This window comes from Carassius auratus, unplaced genomic scaffold (assembly GCF_003368295.1).
Source record: "Carassius auratus strain Wakin unplaced genomic scaffold, ASM336829v1 scaf_tig00216865, whole genome shotgun sequence".
Classification (NCBI taxonomy): domain Eukaryota; kingdom Metazoa; phylum Chordata; class Actinopteri; order Cypriniformes; family Cyprinidae; genus Carassius; species Carassius auratus.
The window spans coordinates 524,679-545,000 of NW_020528776.1; the positions used below are offsets into that span (position 1 = coordinate 524,679).

General features: G+C 37.7%; 2 protein-coding genes across 2 annotated transcripts; both read right to left on the reverse strand.

Annotated features, from left to right (window-relative positions):
• Nucleotides 1-11,459: 11,459 nt before the first annotated feature.
• On the reverse strand, nucleotides 11,460-15,893 carry LOC113099151 (perlwapin-like). Its single transcript, XM_026264240.1, has 7 exons — nucleotides 15,399-15,893; nucleotides 15,138-15,170; nucleotides 13,818-13,951; nucleotides 12,145-12,300; nucleotides 11,911-12,048; nucleotides 11,683-11,823; nucleotides 11,460-11,602 (listed from the first exon to the last, which is right to left on the reverse strand). Exons 3-7 carry the CDS (start codon nucleotides 13,936-13,938, stop codon nucleotides 11,460-11,462), a joined length of 699 nt encoding a protein of 232 aa, XP_026120025.1. The 5' UTR covers nucleotides 13,939-13,951; nucleotides 15,138-15,170; nucleotides 15,399-15,893.
• A 989-nt stretch (nucleotides 15,894-16,882) lies between these two features.
• LOC113099115 (zinc finger protein 501-like) lies at nucleotides 16,883-18,752 on the reverse strand. The gene is made up of 2 exons (XM_026264206.1): nucleotides 18,530-18,752; nucleotides 16,883-17,891 (listed from the first exon to the last, which is right to left on the reverse strand). The coding sequence occupies exons 1-2, from the start codon at nucleotides 18,651-18,653 to the stop codon at nucleotides 17,095-17,097; spliced, it is 921 nt and encodes a 306-aa protein (XP_026119991.1). The 5' UTR covers nucleotides 18,654-18,752; the 3' UTR covers nucleotides 16,883-17,094.
• Nucleotides 18,753-20,322: the final 1,570 nt, after the last annotated feature.

The window sequence follows — 20,322 nt, forward strand, 5'->3', positions numbered from 1 at the left end:
TTTGCGGGGGATTCTTGAAAATAGATTAGCTTCACACAGATGTCTTCTAACTGTCACAGTACTTACAGGTAACTCCAGACTGTCTTTGATCATCCTGGAGGTGATCATTGGCTGAGCCTTTGCCATTCTGGTTATTCTTCTATCCATTTTGATGGTTGTCTTCCGTTTTCTTCCACGTCTCTCTGGTTTTGCTCTCCATTTTATGGTATTGGAGATCATTTTAGCTGAACAGCCTATCATTTTTTGCACCTCTTTATAGGTTTTCCCCTCTCTAATCAACTTTTTAATCAAAGTACGCTGTTCTTCTGAACAACGTCTTGAACGACCCATTTTCCTCAGCTTTCAAATGCATGTTCAACAAGTGTTGGCTTCATCCTTAAATAGGGGCCACCTGATTCACACCTGTTTCTTCACAAAATTGATGACCTCAGTGATTGAATGCCACACTGCTATTTTTTTGAACACACCCCTTTCAACTAATTCAACTAATTGCCCAATTGCACAGCCTTAAGAGCGTGCATATCATGAATGCTGGGTCTCATTTGTTTTCTGAGAATCTACTGAACCTACTGGTAACTTGTTTGCCACGTAGCAAAAAAAAAAAATTGACGAAAAAACCTTGATTATTCTGGTTAGTCACATTGTACTGCTATTATTTTGAACAATACTGTACATTTCTAGAAAAGAGAGAGTTCATAGTTTCCCTCATGGAAAATAAGTTTATTCAAGTGTGGTATTAGTTTACTTATTTTAAACTAAAAATAGGAAAGTATGCTTTTAGTTTACTTTTTATGTAGATTTTTTATTTTTAGAAATGGGATTTCATGTACTCCTCAGAAATATACTTAAATGGGGGGGGGGGGGGGGGTGAAATGCTATTTCATGCATACTGAGTTTTTTACACTGTTAAAGAGTTGGATTCCCATGCTTAACATGGACAAAGTTTCAAAAATTAAGTTGTACGTTTGAAGGCCATCCGGTTTGTCACAAGTTTTGGAAAGTTTTTTTTCGAGTATGGCTCTGTGTGACGTTAGATGGAGCGGAATTTCCTTATATGGGTCCTAAGGGCATTTCTGCCGGAAGAGCGCGCGCTCCCGTATAGCAGAGCACTGAGAGCACAGACATTCACTGATCAGAGCGAGAGTGTCGCGAAATGTCACAAAAGAAGTGTGTTTTTGGTTGCCAGGGCAAGACAACCCTGCACAGATTACCAAAAAAAAAAAAACAGCATTAAGGGACCAGTGGATGGAGTTTATTTTTACAGAGCATCAACGGAGTTGTGCAAGTGTTTTGTTTGTTCCCTGCATTTTGAAGATGCTTGTTTTACAAACACGGCCCAGTTTGACACCGGATTTGCACTTCGTTTATTTCTGAAGGATAATGCAGTCCCAACGAAAAAGGGTCACGATCGTGTGTTGGAACCGCATGCGGTGAGTAAAACTGCTTCAAATATCTCTGTGTTGTTAACTTAGCTACCGGCGCGTAAGCACATCAAGTAAACAACCTGCGATGTTGTCATCAAACTGCACTTTCCACATGTACAAAAAAAAAAAAAAAAAGACGACATAATGTGGAACTTAGTCATTTTCCAAAACCGCTAAGTAAATATATACAGTTTCAGTACATACCACATAGAGACGTCGTTGCTGATGCTGCTCTTGTTAAATTTCAGCCTCTGGATCTGATTCTGGATCATAAATATACGCTGAATCTGACTGTTAGCCATGGTTTGTTTTGGATGATTTTTTCCTCACGGTAAAGTCACAGCTTCCAAATGCTCTCAACGCAAAAGCTTACTCGTGCTCGTGATTCTTTAGCTCCGCCCACACGTCACGCCTCCAGCCGATCGTGTTTTTCCGGGAAAAATCGGTACAGACTATCTTTCTCTTATGAATATAATAAAACTAAAGACTTTTTGGAGTTATGGAGGATGCAGTACTACTCTATAGGTACTCAAGATTAACAGGATATTGAGTGAAAACGAGCATTTCACCCCCCCTTTAAAGAGCCACACAGATGGGAAATCAAAAATTACCTGTATTACAGTGTATGATGTAGCTGTCCATCTGTGTAAACAATGTGCAAATAATTAAACCAAAAAGTACACGATTTATAAAGTTATTGGCTTCTAAAGTAAGGAGTCGACTCTGAATAGCTGAAACGAGTCGTTATAGATTTCAAATCTTTTGCCCATCTCTATGTACGTCACTAGGAACACTTTGCTTAATAATCTCCGCCTACCGTCTTGGGAGAAACTGAACTTCAAAGCGTTTGGCCATAAAAGATGGTTCATTACCAACTTTATTTAAAACAACGAGCATCTCCGAATCACAACGCGAAGTATGATTATGAAGTTATGTGTCTGTTTTCTCCCGAGCGTCTTATCAGTATGTGTGCTGTCTGCAACCTTTGTTTGTGCTGATCGTCATGTACAAACACGTCATTAAAATGAAGTGTAACTCCGTGAATACTCAACGAAGAGACATGAGAGAGATATCTATAGAAGGCTTGACATGTTTACTTTAAAAATAAAACAAGTGCTGCCGAAAACAGATATTCTGTGATAAAGTAATCCATATGAAAACTACGTAATGTCCGTTTTTCACGTCTCCCTTCATTATATCTAATGTGATCACACCCCAGCGCTGAACGCGCTATTCAGATTCAAACTGAAGCGTGCGGCTTGAATACACCCACACAGAAGAAAAAGCAGCAAGACTGTTCAAGTTTTTTATTTTACTGTTTGCTTCGCGGTGAGAGGAATAAGACATAATTCACCCCAAACAGATGCTAACGCATAGTTTACCGTGGAGGTGTGTGTGGAACAACCAATCAAAACTGACTATGTTAGTTGACCAATCAGAACACAGTATGCTACCGAAAGGTGGGGTTTAACGAAACTGAATCTTTTGAACAGCTTCGCGGGAACCGTTTGGGGATCTCTGAGAATTGAGGTAATTTTAAAATGATATTTTGACAAAATGACAATGTTTTTTAACCTTGGATGGATTTAAACCTAATGTACAGGACTTATAAACAGTGATAGGAAGCTTAGAATTTTCATCTTACTGGCTCTTTAAAATGATATTTAAATTTACTTGATATGCAAAAAGTCCGTTTTATATGGTAGAGGGTGCTAGTACACATCTTCCATACAGAATTTCCAAAAAAAAAAAAAAAAATGAGGAAGAAAAAGGAAGTACGGATACTAACACATGTAATCTAACATAATCATCTGACATGAAACAGCTTCAAAACTGTAACGTTATGGAATAAAATGTCGACCTACAAAGAGCTAATATTTTCAGTCAAGCTTTGGGGTGTTGATCGACTCCATCTACGTTTTGATTATCAAGAATAGCAGATACCCTGTTCTTTCTTTGGATGTTTTGTATGTTCAGCTATTCATATAACATAATATATACAAATTAAAACCTAAATAGGGACAGAGTATGATGTAAAGTTCACTTAAAGAAAACTTATGAGTATACTTGCAGTATAAAACAACTAAACAAGTAGCTTACTGAGACTATACTTCACAGTTCAGTTTATTTATATAGCACATTTCGTACACAATGGTAATTCAAAGTGCTTTACATAAAAGAAAGTAAAATAATCATGAAGAAAAATAATAACAAAAATAAAACAAGCAATTTTAAAACTTTTAAAATGATTAAAACATTTAAAAACAGTTAGAAAATGATTTTACATAAAAAAATAATAATAATAATAAACAATAGTGCAATCAGTTCGGACATTGCACAGTGCTCATTCAACAAATGCACAGCTAAAAAGATGCGATTTGAGTCTAGATTTAAATGTGACTAGTGTTTTAGCACATCTGATCTCTTCTGGAAGCTGATTCCAACTGCGGGCGGCATAGTAACTAAAGGCAGACTCCCCTTGTTTTGTGTGAACCCTTGGTATTTCTAACTGACTTGATCCTAGTGATCTGAGTGCTCTGTTAGGTTTATATTCAGTGAACATATCTGCAATATATTTCGGTCCTAGGTCATTTAGTGACTTATATACAAGTAAAAGTACTTTAAAATCAATCCTAAATGTAACTGGAAGCCAGTGTAAGGACCTGAGGACTGGTGTGATATGCTCAGATTTTCTGGTTCTAGTCAGAATCCTGGCAGCAGCGTTCTGGATGAGCTGCAGCTGTCTAATGGTCTTTTTGGGAAGGCCAGTGAGGAGCCCATTACAATAGTCCACCCTGCTGGTGATAAAGGCATGAACAAGTTTCTCCAAGTCTTGAGTGGAAACAAAACATCTAATCCTTGCGATGTTTTTTAAATGATAGTACGCTCATTTAGTTACTGCTTTGACATGACTACTGAAACTAAGGTCTGTCTCCAGAATCACACCAAGATTCCTGACTTGACCCCTAGAGTCAAGGTATGCATTCACCTTGAACACTTCATCTTTGTTTCCAAATGCAGTGACTTCAGTTTTTTCCTTGTTTAAGTGAAGAAAGTTCTGGCACATCCAACTATTAATTTCATCAATGCATTGGCAGAGGGAGTCAATGGGGCTGTAGTCATTTGGAGATAAGGCTAGGTAAATCTGGGTATCATCAGCATAGCTGTGATAGGCAATTTGGTTCTTTCTCATTATTTGACTTAGTGGAAGCATATACAGGCTAAACAAGAGCGGTGCAAGAATTGACCCTTGTGGGACTCCGCATGTCATGGACGTCCACTTAGACTTATGCTCTCCTAGACTCACATAATAGCCTCTCCCTTCTAAGTATGATCTGAACCATTTGAGTGCCATCCCAGAAAGCCAGACCCAGTTTTCCAGTCTCTCTAGTAGTATGTTATGATCGACAGTGTCAAACGCAGCACTGAGATCTAGCAATACCAGCACCGATATTTTGCCAGAGTCACAATTTAAGCGAATATCATTTATTATCTTAATGAGTGCGGTCTCTGTGCTGTGATGCGGTCGGAAACCAGATTGAAAATTGTCCAGGTATCCATTTGAGTTAAAGTATTTGTTCAGCTGATTAAAAACTACCTTTTCTATAATTTTGCCTATAAAAGGAAGATTAGATATTGGTCTAAAATTGCTCAAAATTGTGTTATCAAGATTGGTCTTTTTCAGGAGGGGCTTTACAACAGCAGTTTTTAAGGAATTTGGAAATGTCCCAGAAAGAAGTGAGGCATTCACCACTTCTAAGAGATCTGCTTTTAAGCAGTCAAGCACTCTTTTGAAAAAAGATGTGGGAAGTGTGTCAAGACAACAGGTTGATGATTTTAGTTGCTGCACTATGTCTTCCAGAATTTTGCTATCAATTGTTTCAAAAATAGACATAGTATCTTTTTGATATTTTGGCCGAATCTGTCTGACCTCCTCATTACTTGAGGATGTGCTAATCGCCTTCCTGATATTTATGATCTTCTCAGAAAAGAAAGAAGCAAACTCATTGCATTTGCTGTCTGATAGCATATCACTGGGAATCTGACTTTGGGGGGTTGTCAGTCTCTCAACAGTGGCAAAAAGAGTACGAGTGTTATTTAAGTTACTGTTTATTAGGTTTGAGAAGAAGTTCTGTCTAGCTGTGGCTAGTTTCACATTAAAAGCATGAAGGATGTCTTTATAGATGCTATAGTGAATTTCAAGTTTCGTCTTCCTCCACATCCGCTCTGCTTTTCTGCATTGTCTTTTCATAGTCTGAACTGCTGTTGATCTTCTCCAAACTGATTTCTGTCTGTTTGTTTTCTTACTGACTATTATTGGAGCAATATCATCAATAACATTCTTAACTTTTGAGTTGAAGGAATCAAGGAGAATATCAACAGAGTCTGCAGAAATGCTTGGTGTTCCCCTGCAAAAGCAAAACAGTCCAACTCTGAGGAAATCATTGATAACATTTCTGTGATCTCTTCAACAAAGGCTGGAGAGTATTTTGGAGGCCTGTAAATAATAATAAACAGAATGCGTGGAGCACCTTTCAGCACAATCCCTAGATATTCGAAAGACAAGTACTGACCAAATGACACTTGCTTGCATTGATAGACATCTTTAAATAGAGCAGCTACACCCCCACCTCTCCTAACAGTCCTGCAAACACTCATGTAAATGAAGTTAGGAGGGGCTGCTTCATTTAGGATTGTTGCACTGCAGCTGTCTTCTAGCCATGTTTCATTTAGAAACATAAAATCCAGATTGTTTGTGGTTATAAAGTCATTGATTAGAAATGATTTATTTTTCAGTGAGCGAATGTTTAAAAGTGCTAACTTGATGGCAGTATTTTGTGTCTTTACATCAATCTTAGTTTGATGCATAATAGGCCGCAGATTAGATGAGTTTGCCCTTCGGCTTGAGAAGGCCTTAGACTTTCTATCACGTGATAAAACTGAAATAGCAAAAGCTACAGGCACACTGGGTTCCCGCTTGTTCAGTAGGCATTTGTGAATGTTGCTGCTATTATAGCGGGGACCCGACACATATCACTGAGAGCTGCTATCAGTTGTTTTTGGTTCACCTTCAGCAGATAGAGGGTTTGGGCCCTGGCGTTGTGGCAGGCACATGATGACTCGGACCCGGTGTGTGCTGAATGGATTGACACACTCTGCTGAAGGATGACGAAGGGAGAAGAAGATATTGTCCTTAAACACTCTTGCACCAAGTTTGTTTGGGTGGAGGCCATCCGGTTTAAACAATTGTCTATGGCAAAAGATTGAAGTTGTCGATGAAATTTACTCCTTTTATATTACAAGATCTTTGTAGCCATGTGTTCAGCCCAAGCAACCGTGAAAACATATTTGTTCCCCTTGCTGGGAGTGGTCCACTGATGAACGACTGAACTTTTGAGTCTTTGAAGTGTTTCAAAGAGTTCAATTAAGTCCTTCTTAAGGAGTTCTGACTGCTCTTTCCGAATATCATTCTTCCCCACATGGATGATGATTTGATTTGCAGTCTTGTGTTTCATCAGAATGTTCTGAAGTTCCTTGTTCACATCAGAGACCGTTGCTTGAGGAAGGCAGCATGTTGTTGTAGTCCTGCTACGGATGTTTCTGATAACAGAGTCACCCACTATCAGAGTGCTTGGCTCGGCTGCACTCTGAGCTGAAAGCCGCTGTCTGCTCGTCCTTGAGCGCCTGTTAGTAGCGGTGTTAGCTGCTGGTTGATCAGATCCATGTTTAATCACATTTGGGGATTCCTCACCCACATTTATTAATGCTTCAAATCTGTTCTCCAGATGTATAGGGGGTGGTAGAATGCCAGTATTCACAAGCCTTGTCATAGTCGAATCTGGGGTAGAGGAAGCTATGGCAGCAATACGAGAAACTCGTGACAATCTGATATCTCGTGTTCCTTTGGGTCTCGCTCCCTGTTTGTGCCATCGATTAGTGTGGCGATCAGTTTCGGCTTGTTCCTCTACACTTGGTATAAACTGTTGAGATTCAGAAGATTCATGGGACTCACCGGCTTTATGCTGAGGGGGTCCATGACGACGGTCTGCTAAGTGTTCCGTCTGTTCTGGAAGTCCAGAAAGTAACTTTGTTTCAAGAATCACAATCCTTTGTAGAATTTTGCAGCAGTTCATGCAACAAGTAGATCCAACAGGAGGCATTTTCTCTCTCTTCTGTTTGAATGTAGGCAGTTGTTTTCCCGTCTCCGGAATGTAAGCTGTTCGCAGTGGGAGACAAAGTCTTCTTTTTGTAGTATTATTCCAGTCCCAGTGTTTTTAGTTTTAGCGTTTGTGCCAAAAATCTGTTGTTTGAGCACTGTGCTGATCTCCTGAAGTAAAAATCTTAGAAAAATCAGAGAAAAGTACAGAAATAAGAAGCAAAGCGCAGAGCATTAAGCTAGAACGTCCGAACGGTAGCAAAGCCGGAAGCAAAGCCGGAAGCCGGGTTTTAGTATAATTGCAGTATAATTTTAGTATAATTTTAGTATAATTGCAGTACAAACTACAAACATAGAGGTTAACTAGTTGTCTACTCAAAGTTTGCTACTTTTATACTTAAAGTATACTTAAAAGTATACTTTTCCATACTTGAATGTGGGCCAATTTAGTCCCAAGGAATATTGAAACATTACACTTACAAGTATACTGTAACGGATATGCAGATCATCGATTCATGTGTTTAATTCAGATTTTCCAAATGAAACTCTTTTTGCACCAAGTGCCTGGCCTGGCTGGACTTAAATTATTTTACGACAAGAAATTCCAGAGTCACGTGGGCGAGCTTCAAAGGAAGCCTGAAAACCCCCACATTCCTTCACACACACACAAAAAGAACCCTGTCTTTTTGTTCCTTACCTTTTTAAGTCCTTATTAATATGTATTTTGAATGTTTATGTATTGCATAAAAATGGTTAATCCTGGGTAAATGGTTAAAGTGCTGACTTATAAGTGGAAATGTTGAATTCATTCTAACTCTTTCCCAAAGAAAGCCACGTTTCTGCAAACCCCCCCCCCCCCCCCCCCCCTCCTGCAGCCTGGACAAAAGGACAGGAGAGAAGTCAAATCTAAACTTACCCTTTTTGTGTTTATGTTTTCTAAATGTATTACGTATTTCTTTGTTGGTGCTTTGAGATGTTTCCCATATAAATTGGGACTATCTGCAATTTATTAGCGTGTGTTAATCTTTAAATGCGTGTTATTTTACATTTGAATGCAACTTCATGTTTTGATCATTTTTACATATGTTTAGTATCGTTGTGATCGTCATGTTCTGAGAAACCCATTTATCTAGAGCAAAGTAATGAAAAATGTATGTAAACTGAATTACAAACTTGCTAGAATATCCCTTTTCGAAATCTGACAAGTCCTAAATCATCCAGGGGGGTTGGTTCCCGAGACAAAGGAACTTTCCCTCCACTTTAGATCGCGGATGTTCATTGGCTGTTTACGCAAAAAGGGGCGGGACCATTTCAAGACATAAGAACGACCGAACAAGATTCGCCTCTCTCTTCTTCCTGTTCTTGGTTCTCGGACACGCTGCTCTCCTGTGCGACCCTCCGCGCGGCCTCGTGCCGCGCTCATAGCGCAAACCCCCTCAGCACATGGACTGAGGAGAAGAAAGCCATTTTCATGGCTCGTTTGGAAACTTTCATTTTCGTTGTTTTGTTTTCTTTTCTTTACTAAGTTATTCAACTATTCGCCTCTCCACACAATGAAGACGAATTCTGGAACATTGTTTGTTGAACCTTTCAAATACCGCGCGAAGATGAACGAACACCTCTTTGCAACAAAGGAACACGTGACTCCACGCTCACGCCAAGATCCAGCGCAACTTGCACGCGCGTCACCCGGCCTCCGGCCCACGCGCGCAGTATTCAAAGGACCACGTGACATCACACGTGCGTCGCCGGTACCACGCTCACTCACTGGACCATGCAAGTATCGTTTTCTATGGAGATTTAAATGCTGCTTTAAAGTGTTGCTATTATTTGATTCGTTGTTGGTTTCACTAAGGTTTACCTGAGCTCATTCTGTGATCTCTCTCGCTTTCTCCACTTCTCTCTCTCTCTCTCTCTCGCTCTCTCTCTCTCTCTCTCTCTTGTATTTGGATTCCGTTATGTCTTGTAAATGTTTATTGTCTGTATTTTCGTACGCATATTTACTCTGTGTGATTTGTAGTTTGATGTATTACTAGTTGAATTATTAAAAACCCATATAAAATGATTGGCTTGGACTCCACCCCACTCACATTACAAGTCACTGAAATGTTTTGGTCTTTAGCTACAAGCTCTAAATTTAGAAACTAAATTTATCATAAGGATAGGATAATATTTTCATGGCCAGAGAATACTTTTCCTTGAATTATAAGGCGTGATAACTTTATTGAAAATTGATAGGTCTACAGTGGTTTGCTGGACATACCACGGTTTGATTTGCAGTAATTTACAGTAAGAGATATCACAATAATTGATATGAAGAATGTAATATTGACATATTAATGAGTAAGTTACAGTGCCCTGTGATTATTTATTGTTATAGGCAATTGAGCTATTTTTCATAATCAATCAAATTTAATGTAACTGCCATCTGAGATATATATTAATCAAATTCCTGATTAATTATTCAAATTCCCTATATATCATTTGAGTTAATTACAATGTAAAACTCATTGTTGTTACAATACTACTAAAACACTGATATTTGTATACTTGCTACATAAAGTATACTTACAAATATATTGGAACTTTGCTTAAGTATACTTAATTAAATAAACTTGGAATACTTTTTGGTAAGTGGAGCACATCTACAGTAGGTTTTAATCAGTGATCATATCATTTACAAAAAGTGCTTTCATAGAAAGGGACCTAATATTCAATAAGCCAAGCTTTACCATTTGTTTATCGGTGTTGCATCTCTTTTTTATTTGTTGAACCTCAATTAAATTGTTACCTCAATTAAATAGTTTTGGACGTTTTTTGTATTTTTTAGTTCAGGGAACAGACACAGTCTCTATAGTGTGATATCTTGGTGAAAGAGTCTCTATGTGCTGAGATTTAACTGACCTGTGACGGGAGGCAGCTAGCAGATGTTCGGTTTAGCCAGTCTGTCTGGTTCCTGACCTGGGCCCCAGTCAAGTACAAACTCTAAGACTATGTGCCATATTTCTAGAGAGAAGAGTGGCGCCACCCCAGGAGGGTGGTCTGCCCCAAAAGCTTGTCCAATTGTCTGTGAAACCTTTGTTATTCTGCGGGCACCACTTAGACATCCACCCACTGAGTGATGACAATCTGCTATGCATCTCATTACCAGGGTAAGCAGGGAGGGGACCAGAGCATATTACAGTGTCTGACATCGTGCTTGCAAGTTCACACACCTTTTTAATGTTACATCCCATTCATTCTCAGTAATGTTTAGGGTAAAACCGAATTTATTAGGCATTAAGGTTTACAACATGAAAAACCACAAAAGCAATTATGATATAATCATTGCTCAGATATAACACAAATCATGAAATTGTTAGTACAAACAGATTCCGTAGGCAAAAGAAGAAAAAAAAATATCCCAACATCATTTTCATTAGTGTGACGAAAAGAACAAAGATTTAGATTCAACAACAACAATGCACACACACAGAACCTTACAATCAAGGACTTCAAGGAAAGACAATCAAAGATTTTTCCCAGTGGATAAATTGGAAAGATATCTGCATGCATGTCCACAAATGGTTGGGCAGGACTTCTGTCTGGAAGGACATTAATCATGGAAGAGTTATCAGCACACATTTGGTTTGAGATACAGACCAGGCTTCACTGCACAGAATCAGTCCATTCATTTAGAGGCATTCAAACATGTTACAAAACACTGAACACATGCAAACTTTAATTTTATTGCTGTATTCCAAGTATTATAAATCTATTTTGGAAAGCCATGCGCTTACAGTGGTGCAATGGGCCAAATTCAGTTACTTTGACATTTCAAATGATAAAATACTCAATGTGTGTGTGTTGGGGACCCAAGCATCAACAGAACAAATACCTTAAAATGCAGGTGTACATAAACTTCCTCCACATATAGAGCTGCAGCACTTCTCATTTTTCGGACAGTCAAAGTCACTGGCAAACAACGCTTCACACGGTCCTCTTAATCCAGCCAAAGTCATTGGACACACTCCTGGCTTTTCTGTTACACAAACACAAGGAAACCAGATCACAGAAGAACCATAATGGGGAAAATCTGACCAATGCATCAGTATAGCAGACCTTTAGGTAGAGCCGTACACTGATGTCCACATCCATTGCTGCAGCATTTCTCATCATTTGGACAGTCACCATCATGAGAACACAACTCAGCGCAAACACCTTTTATTCTGGGAGTTGTTTTTGGACACACTCCTGGCTTTTCTGTTACACAAACATGCGACACCTCATCACTAAAATTTGGGGATGAAAAAAATAAAAAATAAAACACGCATACTGCTATATTAATACCTTTATATGGAGCCATACACTGATGTCCACATCCATTGCTGCAGCATTTCTGATTGTTTGGACAGTTACCATCATGGGAACATGATTCAGCACACACTCCTATTTTGAGGTTTTTGCCTGGACACACTCCTGGCTTTTCTGTTACACAAACACATGACAGAAACCTCACTGAATGCCTCACTGCATAAAAAAAGACCTGCCACATACACCGATATTTTAAAATATAATAAATACCTTTATATGGAGGCATACACTTATGTCCACATCCATTGCTGCAGCATTTCTGATTGTTTGGACAATCACTGTCATAGGAACACATCTCAGCACACACTCCTAACACCATTTTTTTAACATTGTTTCTAGGACACACTCCTGGCTTTGCTGGTCCAACTGACGTACAAAACATGAGAGAGAAAACATATAGACTGAGAAAAAACAAACAAAAAAAAGCTGACCCACACCAATATTTTATTATTTAATATACAGGTGCATCTCGAAAAATTACAATGTCGTGAAAAATTTTATTTCAGTAATTCAACTAAAATTGTGAAACACGGGCATTACATAAATTCAGTGCTCACAGACTGGAGTAGTTTAAGTCTTTGCTTCTTTTAATTATGATGATTTTGGCTTACATTTAACAAAAACCCACCAATTCACATCTCAACAAGTTAGAATATGGTGACATGCCAATCAGCTAATCCTTCCGCAAGGAGGGTGAGCCACAAACATTCATTGCCATAGAAGCTGGCTGTTCACAGAGTGCTGTATCAAAGCATGTTAACAAAGTTGAGTGGAAGGAAAAAGTGTGGAAGAAAAAGCAGCAGCATTATGAGGATTGTCAAGCAAAATCGATTCAAGAATTTTTGTGAATTTCATAAGGAATGGACTGCGGCTGGGGTCAAGGCATCAAGAGCCACCACACACAGACGTGTCAAGGAATTTGTCTACAGTTGTCATATTCCTCTTGTTAAGCACCTCCTGAACCTCAGGCAATGTCAGAGGCATCTTAGCTGGGCTAAGAAGAAAATAACTGGACTGCTGATATTGGTCCAAAGTCCTCTTTTCAGATGAGAGCAAGTTTTGTATTTCATTTGGAAACCAATGTCCTAGAGTCTGGAGGAAGGGTGGAGAAGCTAATAGCCCAAGTTGCTTGAAGTCCAGTGTTAAGTTTCCACAGTTTGTGATGATTTGGGATTCAATGTCATCTGCTGCTGTCAGTCCATTGTGTTTAAAAAAACAAAAACAGTCACTTCACCCTTTTACAAAGGAATTTTGGAGCACTTCATGCTTTCTACTGCTGACCAGCTTTTTGAAGATTCTGATTTCATTTTCCAGCAGGATTTGGCACCTGTCCACATGCCAAAAGCACCAAAATTTAAATGAGCATTTCGTTTGTGTGCTTGACTGGCCAGCAAATTCACCAGGCCTGAAACCCAGAGAAGCTATGGGCTATTTTCAAGAGGATAATGGGAAACAAGAGACCAAACAATGCAGATGAGCTGAAGGCCACTGTCAAAGAAACCTGGGCTTCCACCTCAGCAGTGCCACAAACTGATCACCTCCATGCCACACTGAATTGAAAAAAATAGCACCTACCAAGTATTGAGTACACGTACAGTAAATTAACATACTGTACTTTCCAGAAGACCAACAATTCACAAAAAAATTTTTTTTTTCTTATGACGTATTCTATTTTGTTGAGATCGTGAATTTGTGGGTTTTTGTTAAATGTGAGCCAAAATAATCATAATTAAAAGAACCAAAGACTTCAGTCTGTGTGCTACTTCAGTCTGTGTGCATTGGATTTATTTAATATACGAGTTTCACAATTTGTGTTGAATTACTGAAATGAATAAACTTTTCCACAATATTCTAATTTATTGAGATGCACCTATAATAAATACCTTTATATGGAGCCATACACTGATGTCCACATCCATTGCTGCAGCATTTCTGGTTGTTTGGACAGCTACTGTCACCAGAACACATCTCAGCACACAGTCCTGGTCCAAGGGGTTTGGACATGATCCTGGCTTTTCTGTTGTTATACAAACATGATACAATTATCCAAAATCAATATTTGAGCTAGTACATAACCAGCCAGTTTTTGAAACTATCGCCTTACTTTAGCCTGATTCACAACGGATAATTTATAATAATAAAAAAAATCTAATTTGAGTGGTAATGGGTAGGTTTTCGGGGGAAATTTTGAGCATGACACTGCGTCATTACGTCACGTCTGTAAACATGAAAAAGTTGTCCCTGCTACTAGGCTATCACATGTGAGAATCCTGCAGATGGTGGAACTTTTAATTATAGCCTATTCCCACAGCAGCTGGAATAATTAAATGTAAAAAAAATCAGATGCAATACATGGTGAAAAGTCTTATTTGGGTTATATATTCCAAGACATAGGCTAGAATCTGTGATTACTAAGTACAATGAATATCCACGTGTGTGTGTGTGTGTGTACTTGGATGGGTTAAATTCTGATTATGGACATACTTGGCAAATGTCATGACGTTCACCTCAAATCAGATTCATCTGTGCTAGATCAAAACCCACACATGGAATATAATTCTATAAGGAACTGCAATTCCAGGTTTTCAAACATATATGGCGAAAAAAGAGGCAATATTTACAGACTGCAGCTTAAAGTATAACAGACACAAATCTATCTGTATCAAATCAAAGTAGATAAAAAATCCAGCATTTAACCCTTAACTGTTTCAAAGGCAAGGAGTGACATTACAACATATAACCTACCTCACAACTGGTGGTGTATAGTAATGCCAACATACAACATGGACATCAGTCCCTTTTTATACAAAATATATACAAATAAATAATTATACCATGGCCACTACACTTTAAGCATTTTAAATATATGGAAGAGTATATGGAAGAAAAGAAAAGGAGTTCAGGAGTCATGGCATACATAATAAACCTGGCAGCCAGGTACAAAACATAAGTACATAATTTTGTATCTATATAACAATAATGCATATTGGTCATAGTTTTTCTTATAATGGAAGAAATATAAACAAACACCTTAATCTTAATGACTTATTTAAACTACAACACAAAGATTAACTTTCACCAGACGTCTGTAAGTTATAATTAGCTCCCATGCTAAACTGAATACTAAGAGTTTTTAAACAGGTAAAGTAGGCTACAGAGCATTTGGAAATGTAACAATAGCAAAGTGGTGATGGCATACATACCTGATGGTAACACTTTTTCCAAATCAACGGCTCCTAAATAAATGAATAAATAAACAATGCTCATCTTTCCCATTTTTATGTTCCTTGCAAGAAAACTACAAACACATAACAACTTATGATCTAGATATAAACTTTATTAGGCTATTTAAACTACGCCAATACTACACTGTATATTTATATGCTTTGACATGTCCCTTAAGTCATATTTGTATTTATTTACATATTTTATTTGCGCTGTGTAATGAATTTTAAAGTCCTCACCTGTGACAGGTCCTTTGGCAAGACACAATAAAACAGCAATCAGCGAGCAACACACCCATGCTGCCATCCTCTCAACCTGCGATCTCTCAGTGGAAAAAGCGTTGAATTGGTAGTTCAGGATGGATTTGAAATGCTTTCTGAAATCGCATTTTTAAAGATCCAAGGAGGTCTGACGCAACTCCAACCCTGAAATGCACCATTCTGTAACCTGATCTTTAAGATCTGGATTAACTTCTTTAGGTGTGTGAACTGGGAGTTTAATGAGTGCTATGAGCTGTACTGCACTTGGATTAATTCGTTTTGTTTCGGCATTGATAGTGTGATAGTTCTGAGTCTGATTCCAAGGGTGTGAACAGCTTCAGGTAGGCATGCTGTCATCTTAAAATCACAGTAATTACAACAAGGCGGGTTTGTCTCTTTGTATCTTTTGTGTTTTCTTTTTGTGTTTAAAACAGGAGGATAAGGAAGTGTAAAGTGATGTAATAAAATTTTCAGTTAAAAATTTCCCCATTAATTATCTTTAAGCATTCAAGCCTTTGTGTTTCTATAATATGTGAATTTTCCTTGTTCTTCTACTTCTTTTGTTTATTATATATATATATATATATATAAATTTTATTATGTCCTCAGTGCAAAGTAATCAACTTCCACAAGAAATATAAACCATGAAATGATAAAAATTCAAAATGTTTTATGTTTTAGACTACGCTAAACTGCCTCTAATCACACATGTAAATCATGTTTGTTTGTTTTTTCAGTTAACATTTCCCTGATCTTTCACCCTGTTGAATTGAATTGTGCTCCTTTCCACCCTGTTAGACATGCAATTTAAAATAATTATTTGAAAGCAAAGTTAAATGTTTGGCATTATTTTGTGAGGTGAGCATATATATATATATATATATATATATATATATATATATATATATATATATATATATATATATATATATATACATACATATATATATAAACACGGTGTGATCATTCTTGGCTGGTCCCAGAATCATACGATCACACTACTAACAAGTGTTTAAACTACCAAATATATCAACTTGCACAGTTAACACTGGACTTTTACTTATTTTGGACAAATTTCTTGACACGTCTGCCTGGTGGCTCTTGATTTCTTGACCCCAGCCACAGTCCATTCCTTGTGAAGTTCACTCATATTCTTGAATCGCTTTTACTAGACAATCCTCATAAGGCTGCGGTTCTCTCGGTTGGTTATGCATCTTTTTCTTCCACATGTTTTCCTTCCACTCAACTTACTGTTAACATGCTTGGATACAGCACTCTGTGATCAGCCAGCTTCTTTGGCAATGAATGTTTGTGGCTTACCCTCCTTGTGAAGGGTGTCAATAAGTTGATTAGCTGATTGGTATGTCATCATATTCTAACTTGTTGAGATCGAATAGGAAGGTTTTTGTTAAATGTGAGCCAAAATCACCAATTAAAAGAACCAAAGAGTACTTCAGTCTGTGTGCATTGCATTTATTTAATACATAAGTTTCACAATTTGAGTAGAATTACTGAAATAGATGAACTTTTCCACGACATTATAATTTATTGAAATCCACTTGTATATCTGCTAAATGTCATGCTTGATCTTTAAGATATCCATTTAACATACATTGTTTTGCATGTTTAATTACCACCTGACTAAACATTCAACGTATCAATACGTTTCAAAGGATCACCTGGGTTTTTCATCAGTGTGAATTGTCTGGTGTTGTTTCAGTTTATAATCTGAACTAAAGGTCTTCTCACACTTAAAGCACGCATGAATCTTCTCACCACTGTGTCTTTTCTGGTGTACTTTTAAATCATTCAGCCATATAAAGCTCTTTCCACACAAAGTACACAGGTGTGGCTTCTCCTCTGAATGAATTTTAAGGTGCTTCTTCAAGTATGAGGCCCTAGCAAATAGTTTACCGCACTGATCACAGTTATATACTTTTAGTTTTTCTGAATGAGAATACTCATGATCTTTAAGATAGTACGCTTGTGTAAAACTCCTCCCACACTGATCGCATACGTACAGTTTTTCTCCAGTGTGGATCCTCTCATGTGCTTTTAATTTTCCTGAATGAGTAAATCTCTTTTCACAGTGTGAACACTTGTAAGGTTTTTCTCCAGTGTGGATTCTCTGATGCATTTTCAGTTCGGCAAGAGTAGCAAACGCCTTCCCACAATCAAAGCACACGTGATCCTTCTCGCCGCTGTGTGTTTTCTGGTGTAATTTAAGAGCTTCTGCTTGTATAAAACTCTTCCCACATTCGTCACATGTGTATGGTTTCTCTCCAGTATGAGTTTTCATGTGATACGTAACACCTTTCTTGGACAAGAAACTCTTTCCACATTGAGAGCAGCTGAAAGATTTTTTGCCTCTTGTTTGCTGTGAGCAACTCAAAGATTCATCTTCAGATTTGACTTGATGTTTCTCCTCTGCTTTATTCAGTTCTTTGCTCTGCTCACTCTCTTCCTTCAAGCCTAAAATTAAAATATTCAAAGTTAATTTTCATTTCAAGTTAATCATAAAAACATGATCTAAATGTGAAACTAAAGGACATTTGCTACAGTTGTTACACAAAATGATGATTATCTGTGTTTCGGGCCAATACTGGGCATGCTAGTGTGAGCCAGGCTCAGTCACATTTCTACAGTATACTCCAGGGCTTTCTCTGTGTTTTGGCTATCGAATACCAAATCAGGATGAAGAGGATCAACGCTGCTGATCATTTCATATAGCGATCAGCTAACATCAACATTAGACATTTAACACCACTCAGCTCTAAATTCTCTTTCAGAGAGCAATAAGTGTTTGAAATAACTTCTGTTTGCGATACAATGTGGATTATCATCACTGAATAAGGCAGAATTATGTATGATGCAAAAGGCTATGGAAAGTAATCATAACCAAATCAAACAGCACATTTATTTTGTCACATATTTTATATGTCATTGTGTTCTTTACACCAGACTGATATACATATTTAACTCTTAACTCAGGATTTTCATTCTTGAGCTTCACTGTATTACTGTTAATATTATAAGTCTATATTTGGACTGGAGAGAGAGATGCTCAATTTCACAACAACATTATTTAATTATCAGGAATAAACACCAACCTATTGGTTCTTCAGTATCTTCATGTTTCACTCTGAAGGGCTCTGGATCACTTTTGATCTCACTGTAATCTTCATTAAACTCCGTCTTTACAGATTTATTTTCTTCCTGGTCTTCTGAATACATGTCTTGAAGATGAAAATACTGTTTGCCTTAAAAAACGGATCGGTGTCGCTTCCAAAACGATGAAAATCTTTTGTTTTGAAACAGCAGTTCTAAGCGCGCCTCTTCTTTCTTCTTCTGGTGTTTTTGGCGGCCTGGGAAACCAAGTAAAAATCGCATTTGCGCCACCTATTGGTCAGGAGGAAAGTTAAATAAGAGGATAAAGTAATGATACTTATATAAGTATATATTCTTTGTTAACTTAAATATGTAATGATTTTCTCATACAATCTTATTTGTCTTTATCCGTTTTGCTAATATCACATATAATTCTCATCAGAGCTTGTTGAGATAGCTGAAGTCTTGCTTTCTTATATGCAATACATTTTAGAACACTTTACTGTTTCTGGGTGTCCTCATTTGTCACAATTACCCTATTTTGTGCAAAAGTAATTTTCTCAGTCTCTATGGTCATCTCTATAAATCTATCACCCCCAAATGTCCTGGACATGGTATAAACACCCTTATCTCACATCAATTTCCATTTTTTATAGGTTATTGTTAATCTCTTCATTTCTGCTTTTTAAAACCTTGATTTCATCTTGTTATTGTTTCAATGCTGTCTTTGGAGTGGGACTCAGGCAACTGGCACGTGAGTTTTGGTAAATTAGGATTTTAGAAACACTGTACAAATTAATAAACATTAACTATGGAGTCAAAATAATGCTGTATATGTACGAAAAAAATGAAGTGTTGCAAACAAAAATAATTGGAGAACATTAATGAAATAGGGCAAAAGCAATAATTTTGCAATACATATTTTCCATGGCCATATATACAAATTTATTTGCAACGCTGCTTTTATTTTGCACGTCAGTTTAGTTTGAGCTTGCGATACCGTTTTCCCTTTGCGCTTAATTTTTCTGAGGGGGGCAGGGTTTCATATTTTTATAAATTTATAAATACAAAATAATTAATCAGAATACTTACTCCTGCTCACTCACGCCAAAGAACTCCCCGCTCAAGCTCGCCGTCTCTGCAAGATTAACGATGGCAGTTTGTACGCACAGCTACTAGAAGATTTATATCTGTCAGACAGGTTGCTGACGACATCAAGCTTAGTTTGAGTCTGCGCGTCAGAAACGGAAGTGCTAAAAAACGCTAAAAATGGGCTTCACTTGTCTCAGTTGAGTTCCAATCAGGCGGCAAGGAAGTCGACCGGAAGTTGAAGTCGGCTGCGTGCTGCCATCTTGTAGCAGAACTTCACTTGCGTTAGCATTCCCATTGACTCCCATTCATTTTGGCGTCACTTTGACAGCGAATAACTTTACATCAGAGGCGTTTAAAGACTCCGTTTGTCCATTATTTATTTCTAAAGATACACAACAATTTATAAAGGGCTCCATTATCTTCTATGTTACATTATGGCTCCGTAGAAATTTTTTTGTAAAAAATAGGCTAACGATTGCATCATAACCACTCGACTCTGTCGCATTACCGTACAGACAGGAGGAGAAGCTCGCAGGCAATTAACTTAATATGAGGTACTGACATTACATTTTAAAATACTATACAAAATAATGAATCAGAATACTTACTCCTGATCACTCACGCCAAAGAACTCCCCGCTCAAGCTCGCTGTCTCTGCAAGATTAACAATGGCAGTTTGCATGCACAGCTACTAGAACATTTA

Excerpts from the sequence above, each read along its gene's own strand:
- LOC113099115 (XM_026264206.1), bottom strand. The coding sequence starts at position 18,653 with ATGTATTCAGAAGACCAGGAAGAAAATAAATCTGTAAAGACGGAGTTT. Across the intron at positions 17,892-18,529 it reads AGATACTGAAGAACCAATAG|GCTTGAAGGAAGAGAGTGAG; the intron begins GTTGGTGTTTAT and ends TTTTAATTTTAG.
- LOC113099151 (XM_026264240.1), bottom strand. The coding sequence starts at position 13,938 with ATGTCCAAACCCCTTGGACCAGGACTGTGTGCTGAGATGTGTTCTGGT. Across the intron at positions 12,301-13,817 it reads GTGTATGGCTCCATATAAAG|TTGGACCAGCAAAGCCAGGA; the intron begins GTATTTATTATA and ends TTTGTACGTCAG. Across the intron at positions 11,824-11,910 it reads GTGTATGGCTCCATATAAAG|AAAAGCCAGGAGTGTGTCCA; the intron begins GTATTAATATAG and ends TTTGTGTAACAG.